The sequence below is a fragment of the Erinaceus europaeus genome, chromosome 3, assembly GCF_950295315.1.
Source record: "Erinaceus europaeus chromosome 3, mEriEur2.1, whole genome shotgun sequence".
Lineage (NCBI taxonomy): Eukaryota > Metazoa > Chordata > Mammalia > Eulipotyphla > Erinaceidae > Erinaceus > Erinaceus europaeus.
This window is the reverse complement of record NC_080164.1, coordinates 8,751,736-8,761,912: the sequence shown is the minus strand read 5'-3', so window position 1 is coordinate 8,761,912 and position 10,177 is coordinate 8,751,736. Positions and strand designations below refer to the sequence as shown.

The following is a 10,177-nucleotide window of genomic DNA, read 5'->3' as shown; positions in this document are numbered from 1 at the left end:
GAAAGACTTGTACCAAATTCCTTGAAAATCCCAACTGACTCTGGCATCACCAAAGTGCCCCTGAGGTGTCCTGGGCTCTATCCTCCTCCATCCACGCAAACCCTAGTGGGTGGTGAGTGGTAAGGAGACTCCACCTTGCTTACTTTATCCCTTTATCTGAGGAGGGTTCCCACTCACCTCCTCTCTCTCCTTTTGGCATGGGATTCCTAGTTTGGAGATGTCTTTTTGTCAATTCACCCCAAAGTGAGCCAGAACCCACAGGCTGACCTCTGGCAAGCTCATGGTGGAAGATGAAAAGTCAGCCCCTTGGGAGGAGGTTTTCATCTTGGCCTGTCAGGAAGCAAGCATCCATTGAGTTTCCTTGTTCCTAGCTTCTGGGGGTGAAGGGTGGGGGGATGCACTGCTGGGTCTCTGGGTGCCAGGTGCCTGGAAGCAGGCCCATCTTTGCCCAGACTGAGCCGTGTCCATGCTGGGTATCTCTCTTTCCTCTTGTCCTGTCCTGCCTTGCACAGCAATGTCTCCCCTGCCAGGCAAAACCTGAGGTCAGTATCTTCGCTGTCAACCCACACAACTCAGGTGCTGGATTTGACAGGAGTATAGATAATTTTTCCTAGGTAACCCGGCAAAAGTGTCATCAAACCACCTGGCTGCATGGCACTTTCTACAAGATCCATAACACTCTGTCCAAATTAAAAAATATATATATATTTGAAAACCTTATTACTTGTTATTTTCTAGATATCTCAAGGAGTGTTGGCCTACGGCCTTAACAGAATAGGAAAAATCAAATAATAATAATAATAAAAAAAAGGAGGAAGCAGTGATGTGAATGCTTTGTGAACTCCTGAGCAGATGATGGAGTCTGTGCACCCCAGAAGGCTCCATCCACCCTCCCCACAAACACACAATGTCCTTTTTTTAAGGGGATATTCCTTGAAAGGTGTGAACACCACACCCAAGTGATTTCCTCTGGGCTCTTCCAGGACTGACTAGGAAGGTCCCTCGAGCTCTGTCTCCCAGGAGAGGATGAGAGCCTCCCAAAGAGATTCCTGACACAACTCAGAAATGAACTCTTAGAACTTTCCTCTGGGATTTCTCCTGCCCTTGGAAGTCAGGCGAGGGAAGTCAGCCCCTCAGCTCCCTTTGCTCCGCAGAAAAGCTCTCTCTCTCTCCATCCAGGACTGGAAGCTGTTACAGTTCCAGCTGCACCTGCAAGCTTTCTACCTCCAAGGAAGCTGGGGGGTGGGGGGGTGGGAGAGCATGAGCTGCCAACCCCCTCCCACCCACCCCCATAGACACAGCACCCTTTGGCAGGAGATCCACCCAGAGACCAGGCTGCTGGGGGGGGGGGGTGAGGAGAAGGCCTCCCCCCAACCCGGGGTAGAAAGGCAGCAGACAGGGGTCAGCTGGAGGTCAGCTATCCCCCTCACCCACCCACCCACCCAAGGACTCTGGCAGAGAGCAACCCCGACCCCCTTAAGCACCAGAGCAGAGGAACTAACTTCGCTGCCTGCTCGCCACCCCTCTGTCACCCAACACATGGAGACGCGATTACCGGGCACAGCTTGCGCTGGAGAGGAACCCCGGAAAATTCGAGCTCCCAGAAAAATGCCTCTAGCTTGCATTTCCTGCCCTGCCCACCCCCCTGGCCATGCCACCCAGCTCCGTCCCGCGGGTTGGGTCAGCAGACAGCGTCCAACTCGTGCCCGACCACCCCCACCCCTTTCAGGTCCCCCAGGAAAGGGGCTCAAGGACAAGAGGCGACTCTGCCAGGGTCTCGGGTGCGCTGGGCACCCCGGGGCGCCCCCACCCCGCCGGGCTAAGCCCCCAGGCGCTCAGGGCTGGATGGAGCTCGCACCCGCCTCTCTGCCTCCCCCCTGGGTGGGGCTGTGTCCCCTGTCGCCGCCTCGCTGACCGGAGGAGACCGGAGGGACGCGCTCCAGGGCCCGCAAGGCCCGGGTGCGGGGCCGGGGGGCCCGGGGAGGGGGGCGCACAGAGGCCGGAGTGGTGGGTCCGGGTCAGCAGAACTTTGCGACCCAGTGCGCAGGCGCAAGCGCAGGGCCTGGGGGGGGCGGGGAGGGAGGGGAGAGCCCCAGAGCGAGGGGAGGAGGGAGGAAGGAGGAGGGAGGAGGGAGGAGGGAGGGTTAAAATAAGTAGGCGGCCGGGGCTCTGGGATGAGGAGTTGGAGCCCGGCCTCTCCCCTGCACGCTCTGCGCCGCCGACCGGGCTCAGACCCCGGAGGAGCCCGTAGAGGCTCTGCACCCCCCGCTGGCTGGGGCGCCCCGAGTCCCCGCAGTCCCAGAGGGGCCAGGACGCCAGAGCTCAGGGGTGTCCCTGGAAGCCCGGGGTCCCCGGCAGCCGCGAGTCCCCCGGCCCGCCGCCCGACAAGGTAACCGCAGCCCTGGGCGCCCCGGGGAGCTCGGCGGTGCTTTGGGGGTGCGGGTCCCTGCGCTCAGGGCGCGTCTCGCCAGCGGTCTCCAGAGGCAGCTCCTTTGGCGGAAGGCGGGCTCCCTGCCGGGGCTTTGGGAAAGGGGGAGCCGCTGCAGCCCCGGGTGTTTGGGGATGCTGGCTCCCGGGCTCCCTGCGCGGGGTCCCCAGCTTCTGTCTCCCCGGGATGCGCGGCGGGTGTCCGCTACCCCGCGGAACCCCGGGACTACGCTCCAGGACTTGAGGTGTCAGCTCCTGGGGTCCCTCTGAGAAAGTTGGAGCGGGTGCACACTTCGCCAAGACGCGCCTGGCTCCCCCCGACTTGCCTCAGAAAGGAAGAAATTGGGGTGTGCGGGGTGGTGCCGGACTGCACGCATGGCGCCGGGCACAGGTGCACGTCCCGTGAGGGTCAGGCAGGGGGGCAGCCGACCGCTCGCCTGGCTGCGCAGGCCTGAGGTTGCAGGGTCCCCGGAGCTGCGGGTCCGCCTGCTCCGCCACCCCAGCTTCCTCTCACCTGCACTCAAACTTAGGGGTGCTCTGAATAGGATGCTGGGAGGATTTATGTGGCCAAGGCCTAGAGTGTACCACCCCTACACCGCTGCCGGGGTGCAAGGCTGCAAGTTGGGGACCCCCGTACTGCTTCCCAGTTTGGGGTACAGCTAACATAAACACTCGAGCTCTGGCTGGTGTCTCCGGTGGAGGGGGGGGTGTTTGGAAGGGATGCCCCCCAGCTCTTCCTTTGCTCCGCTCGTCCCCACGCTGTCCTTTATTTAAGCCAAGTTTCAAGGGGACACCAAGAGGGCAGTTTCCCCTGCTGAAGTCTCACTCCCCCCCCCCCCAAGCCTCTGATGACCGGAATGAGGACCCACCTCCAGGCCCCTTTGGCCAACTCGGGGGCGGCCGAGGTGGGCTCCCCAGTAAAGGGACTCCTCTGAATTTTTTCTTTCTTTGTTGCCACAGTTGGGTGCATTTCACCGGGGCTGGGCTGCGAGGGGACAGAAACCACGTGCGAGGCTCTCGGCTGCCTGGAGTCCCAGAGAAGAGAAGAAGGGACTGGGGGGGGGGACCCCGAGGGAACTAGGGGTCTGGGGGTTGGGGGGCGGTGGATGTGGTGGGCGGCGCTCCTGGGGGCGATTCGGTTGGGGGAGCAAAAAAAAAAAAAGCGCAGCGGTCTCCTGAGCGCACCCCCCATCCCACCCCCGTTCGTTCGATCTGAATCTGGATCCGGATCTGGATCGCGGGAAGAATCCAAGAGAAATGTCGTGTTGGTAGGTTCTTGCGCCCCGAGTCCCGAGGCCTGTCAGCCGCCCCTCTCGAGTCAGCGATGAGTTTCCCGGGTTGCTGCAGGGTTCCTGCCGGGGCAGGATCCTAGGGTCCCCTCCGTCCTCATTAATGCAAGCAGTTAACTTCCTCATGCTCAATTAGCCCCGAACAAACCGCTTTAATAGACTCCGCACACTCCATTAATGCCCGGCTTGGGGCTGGCGGCAGAGCCCGGGCAGGCGCTTCGCCGAGGGGATGAGGGGCGCGGGCACGCGGGTGGAGGTGGACCCCGCTACTCCCGGGATCCCCGCACAGCCGGCCCGCGGGCCTGGAGAGCGGGTCCCCGCGCTGCGATTAGGTCGGAAGCGGTCTCACTGGGGGTGCATGGTGGGGGGTTGCAGAGACACCCAGCTGGCTGCACTAGGGGTCCCCCGGGTCAGGAAGGCGGTGGTGAGATGGTTGTTGATCCAGCCCAACTCCTGGAAGTACATGGCGTCCGGGGCCGCTGTTGGTGTCCCGGGAAAAGAACCACGTTTCCAACGAATTCCTGCCCCGAGCAGGTCGTAGGGAAGCGTTTGGAGGAACCCTGGCCTCTTCTGAGGTGCGGCTGAAAATGAGAAACTGGCTGAGCCGCTGAGGGGAATAAATTGTTTCTTTTATTTTCTTTTTTCTTTTTCTTTTTTTTTGGTGGGGGTGAGATCAGGCAAATAATCTCAAAACGTCTGCTCCCCAGAGACACCTTCCCCCAAGCTGCGCCTGGGCTGCTCTGCTCCAGGAGGTGAGACAGAGCCTGGGTGGTGCCCTGGGGAGCCTCCCGTCCAGGTCTCTTGGGTGGAAGCGCTGAGCCGCCCCTGATGGCTTGGGCCGCTGGCTGCCCGCTGGACAGGCCGAACCTGGAACCGCCAGCCCAGGCCTTTTGCTGATGCCTGGCGCCCCGGGAAGCCTGGAGAGGGAAGGAAGGGAAAGGAAGGATTTTTCCAGCGCCTGATGGGGAGGAAAAGGTGACAGCAAATCAAAGAGCACTCACCTCTCCCAAGTCTGGGCCAGTGTTTGAAATCCTGAAGGCTTCTTTTGGCCTTTCTCCTGCTCTTCCTCCCTGACCCAAGCTGACCAGCTGGTCAGGGCTCTTGAGCTCAGTTTTTTTTTTTGTTTGTTTGTTTGTTTGTTTGTTTGTCTTGGTGCTCTATGTTCTAGAGGGTTCTGGATTTCCCGTCATGGCCCCTGGAGCTCAAGTCCCGGCTTTACCACTGTGGCCTGAGATCAGAGGTCACCCCAGATCCCTGCTTAGAGTAACCCTCAGGTTAAATAACTGTTGGCGGTCAAGCAGGGCTTCCTTTCGATTTAAACTAATTTTTAATTTCTTTCTAAATCGATGCCCACCATGCTACCAGATCCTGGTGGTTTGCAAACCACTCTATCCGCCCCCCCCCCAAGGCTTGTCAAGTAACAAGTGACCTCCTGAGATACCCTGGTGGTGGGGGGGGGATTATTGGGTTCTAATTCTCTTCTCTCCTCCCTAGAGCAAGAATCACACAGAAAGTTTATTGCAGCAAGAAGGTGGTTAGTTTAGTTCTAAGGCACTGCTTTGTAAAAACCCTGCCTGGCTGAGGGTCACCTAGACCTGGGAAACTGTCCCTCTCGCCTTGTGATGGAGGGAGCTTCAAGGTGGCCCACATTTTCCAGGGAGGAGGAGTAGCTGCAGGTTGGAAGAGAAGGAAAAGAAGGAAGGAAAAGGGTAAAGGAAAGCTGACGTGTGTGTGTGTGTGTGTGTGTGTGTGTGTGTGTGTACAACTCACAAGTAGTGCGGTTCATATAGTCCCGAAGGAACTCAAATTTTCAGTCACTCATGTTCCGTTTTCTTTGTTGTTATTATTATTATTTACATTCACTGGATAGACTTGAATACAGAGGGGTGAGGTTCCTTGGCACAGCCTAGATCTGCCCTACTCAGGCTGTAAGTCCTGGTACAGGAGGCCAAAAGACACCAGCCTGCAGGGCACCTCCCTTTGCCTTGGCAGCTGGAGGGTCTATAGGACATCATAGTAGCCAGCTGATGCCCTTGTTGTCCGTGGGCATGCCTGCCTGCTCACAGGCAAATATCTGGGGAGCCCAAGCACCCTGCCTCTGGCCTCTGGGGCAGGGAGAACACCAAAGACCCCTTGTAAGCTGTTGTAGTCCTTTAACTAAGTGAGTCCATGAACTTGAATGTCAAGTGTCTTCCTTAAGAATGAAGGTATTTCCTCACATGGTGCAAGGTAGCATCAACAGGTTTCATTAGCAGAGTGGCAGAAAAAGACAATTGGAGGTCAAGGTTGAGCACTTTGAGGAGAAAGGTGACAGAGTTTGTTGAAGGTCTGTGGGTTGACTTTGATGCACTGCACGGGAGCTGTATGGATGGGCAGATGGACCACATTGACAGACATACTGTCTGGGAAGGTTTTTGATTGTTTGTTTTGATAAGGTTTGACCCTGCCTCTGTGTCGATCCTGAATTTTGGTTTGTAGCAAGGCACTCAAAGCCTGTCCCGGTTTACCTCTGCACCTTGTCAGCTCTGCTGGATGTGTGAATCCCTGTTTATCTGTCCCTCTGGTGGTGTGTCTTTCTGAGTTTGTTTATCTGAGTGTGAAGTGCATAACTGCCTTCCAAGTTCCTGTTATCTCTGGAGGGGAATCTTGCTTGTGGGGATGTAAGTTTCCACGTACCACTTTGCTGGTGTTTCTGCCCTGCTGTGAACCTTCAATTTAAATGGGGTGCACAGGACTTCTGTTTCCATTTCTAGTTTTATATCTCTGCCAGAGGGGCATTTGGAGGAAGCCCATGACCCAAAAGGGGAGCCCACTTTCTTTGTAAGGGTATCAGGTTCCTCCTCCAGTGGGGTCTTAAGACTCCCTGTTCCAGCTTGGGGGTTGTGGAGAGGGAGAGGGTGTGGCTGGGTTGCAATTCAGGAAGAGGAGATCCAACCCTGAACTTCTCTCCTTCCTCTCCCCACTCCCTTCTTCTCCCTGCAGGTAGAAACTGAGTCCCCCTGCAGCCAGCACCATGGGCAGCAAAACCTTGCCAGCACCGGTGCCCATACACCCATCCCTGCAGCTCACCAACTACTCCTTCCTGCAGGCAGTGAACGGGCTGCCTGCTGTGCCCTCTGACCACCTGCCCAATCTATACGGTTTCAGTGCGCTGCACGCCGTGCACCTGCACCAGTGGACTCTGGGCTACCCTGCCATGCACCTGCCCCGCACCTCCTTCTCCAAAGTGCCCGGAGCCGTTTCCAGCCTGGTGGATGCACGCTTCCAGCTGCCGGCTTTCCCCTGGTTCCCACACGTCCTCCAGCCCAAGCCTGAGGTCACAGCAGCGGGCAGCGGCCCCATGGGGCTCAAGACCAAGCCGCGTTTCGATTTTGCCAACTTGGCCTTGGCTGCCACGCAGGAAGACCCTTCCAAGCTGGGCCGGGGAGAGGGTCCTGGCTCCCCAGCAGGTGGGCTGGGTGCCCTGCTGGATGTCACCAAGCTGTCCCCAGAAAAGAAGCCCACCAGGGGACGTCTGCCTTCCAAGACCAAGAAGGAGTTTGTCTGCAAGTTCTGCGGCCGCCACTTCACCAAGTCCTACAACCTCCTCATCCATGAGAGGACACACACGGATGAGAGGCCCTACACCTGTGACATCTGCCACAAGGCCTTCCGGAGGCAGGACCACCTTCGAGACCACAGGTGGGCTTCATGGGGGGGCTGGGGGTTGCTTGTGTCCTTCTCACCCCTCCTCCCTTAGTAGACCCTGTGCCAGGCCTGAGCCCACCCTCCCTCCTGTAGCTTCTGGGAGTTCTCTAAAATAAAAAGGAGACCACATGAGGGTGTGTGTGGGGGGAGGGTTAGGCTCTAAGGGAGTATTAAGATACAACACCGGGTTACCTGCAGATCACTCTGAACCGCCACACTAGCTGTGTGACTAACCATCACAGCTTCCTCCCTGCCCTTGTCTCCACTCCTCACTCCTCACAAGAAGTTTCTGCAAGGACAAAAGCAAGACCATCACACAATACCACCCCCCACCCCACCCCCATACACACATGGCATTTGAAAGCTTGACATGTGCAGGGGAGGTAACTGAAAACTTAGCTGCTAAGACATTTCTTATAAAATACAGTATTTACGGACAGAGTAGATAGCATAATGGTTATACAAAAAGACTCTCATGCCTGAGGCTTGAAGGTCCCAGGTTCAGTTCTCCTGCATCACCATAAGCCAGAGCTGAGCAGTGCTCTGTTAAGGAAAAGAAAAAGAAAATACAGTAATTACTTATTTTTAAATAGAGTTAGATATTGAAAGGAGAGAGGGAGAGAGAGAGAGCTGGGACACTGCTTCACCACTTAGGAACCCCCTCACCCCCCATGAAGGTGGGGCCCAGAGTCTTGACCTGGGGTCCTTATGCACTGTAACTTGTGCACTCAGCCAGGTGGGCCACCTCCAGGCCCTGAGATGTTTTTTGTTTAACATTAATAACCACACAAGCAGGTCTAGTGATAGTGCTAGCTGGCTGCAACTCAGCCTCCCAGCCACCTTCCTCTCTCGCTGGCTCGGGCCTTAAAAGGGGGCACCCAGTCAGGGAGGGCTGGTTGGATCAGAAGTTGCTAAGGTCTATTTGAACTGGAGTCTACATTCCCCCACTCCACACGGGGTACCCCTCTCCCCCACTTTCTCTTTAGAGCTTGCTCTGGGAACCATGGGACAAATGTCCACTCTGCATCCCTTGCCCAAGGAGTTATTCCCTGTCTCTTTCTGCCCGCAGATACATTCATTCCAAAGAGAAACCTTTCAAATGTCAAGAGTGTGGGAAGGGATTTTGCCAGTCCAGGACTCTCGCTGTCCACAAGACCCTGCACTCACAGGTGAAGGAGCTTAAAACCACCAAAATCAAGTGCTAGAAGCCTCAGTGCCGCGGACCTGGGTCACAGGGCCCCCTCCTCCAGGGGGATCTCAAGCCAAGGCGACTCTGGTGGGCAGTGGGAGGGGCTCCCTGGACCCTGACCCACCCCTTACACCCCAAATTTTATCCCCACCCCCACCCTGGGGAGCATGCAGAACTGCAGAGCCCAGGTCCCAGGGGCCAGGACCCAGCTCAAAACTGGGCTTCCCTAGGACGAGGCTAAACTCTTGGCCAACAGGCGGTCTTCACGAGCCTAAAGAAAACTGCATTTATAAAAAGAAGAAGAAGAAGAAGAAGAAGAAGAAGAAGAAGAAGAAGAAGAAGAAGAAGAAGAAGGATAAAGAAGAAGAAGTAGGAGGAGGAGGAGGAGGAGGAGGAGGAGGAGGAGGAGGAGGAGAAGAAGAGAAATATGCAAACTTCACGGAGCCTCAGCGGCGCCTCTCCCAAAAGTATTACTTTTTCTATTGTTATTTTATACGTTTTCTTTCTTTCTTTTTTTTTTTTTCTCTTCCCCTTTGACCATATAAGCTTGTAACTCTGACTGCGGCAGCAAGGGGGTGAGGGGAGGAGCGCCCCACTTTCCCTCCCACCCTCCACCCTACCCTGGGAGCCTGCAAAAGTGTAATCCGTGTATCTGCTTCAGCCTCCCGGTCCGGAGCCCGCTGGACTGGGCGCGCCAGTGCCCACCCGGCTCCTGCTCGCGCCGCGCTGGGCTCCGGGCTCCGGGGACCGCGGGGACCCCGCCCTGCGCGGGATGGAGCGGCCGGTGTGCGCCTGGGCCCCTCCGCCAGGCCCCGCCAGCGGGCAGCGGGCAGCGGGCAGCGGGCAGCGGCGGTGCACTGCGATTGGCACTTTACGCTGACCATCCGTAACGGACATTTATCACTGGAGATTTTCTTTAAAAAAATATTAAATAAACGGTTATTTTACAGGCACGGCCGGATGGGTGACTTCCCTGCCCGAAACAGGAGACCGGTTTCTTTGAGAGAGTCAGGTTTCCTTTCTCTACCTCGGACCTCACCCTCGATTGCTTGATGATTAACTGACTGATTCAGTGGTTGATTAATTGATTATACTTTTCTCCTCCACTTTGACCTCAGAGTCTCAGTGTCCCCCTCTCCTTGTATCCAAGCGACTTTAACTCGTTCTCTCATACGCAGAGAGATAGAGAGGAAATAAAGGAAAGGCCACAATAAAAAAATAAGCATATATATATATATATATAGAGAGAGAGAGAGAGAGAGAGAGAGAGAGGGAGAGAGAGAGAGAGAGAGACGGAAGGAAGTAGAGAAAGACGGTGCAGCCAAGACCTTTTGCACCCCAGCATCCTGGAGTCCCCACCAAGGTGACTTTGGGGCCTTGGCATCTGCTTTGGGGGGAGCGGGGAGTGGCATCAGTGCAAGGCCCCCTGTCCCCCTGGGCCCCAAACTCAAACCGCCACCCCATCCTACTCCAGGACTCCAGATCCCCGCGGCCCCTCCTGAACCCCCCAACACCTACGGCGAGTCCCCCGCCCGCCGCCTCCACATCCCCGGGCGCCCCCTTTCAGAGCCAGGGGTGGAGAGGG

General features: G+C 56.8%; 1 protein-coding gene across 1 annotated transcript; it reads left to right on the top strand.

Moving 5' to 3' along the window:
• Nucleotides 1-3,182: 3,182 nt before the first annotated feature.
• Nucleotides 3,183-8,794, top strand: OSR1 (odd-skipped related transcription factor 1). The gene is made up of 3 exons (XM_007520589.3): nucleotides 3,183-3,332; nucleotides 6,699-7,397; nucleotides 8,473-8,794. Exons 2-3 carry the CDS (start codon nucleotides 6,730-6,732, stop codon nucleotides 8,606-8,608), a joined length of 804 nt encoding a protein of 267 aa, XP_007520651.1. The 5' UTR covers nucleotides 3,183-3,332; nucleotides 6,699-6,729; the 3' UTR covers nucleotides 8,609-8,794.
• The last annotated feature ends 1,383 nt before the right edge of the window (nucleotides 8,795-10,177 follow it).

Excerpts from the sequence above, each read along its gene's own strand:
- OSR1 (XM_007520589.3), top strand. The coding sequence starts at position 6,730 with ATGGGCAGCAAAACCTTGCCAGCACCGGTGCCCATACACCCATCCCTG. Across the intron at positions 7,398-8,472 it reads GACCACCTTCGAGACCACAG|ATACATTCATTCCAAAGAGA; the intron begins GTGGGCTTCATG and ends TTCTGCCCGCAG.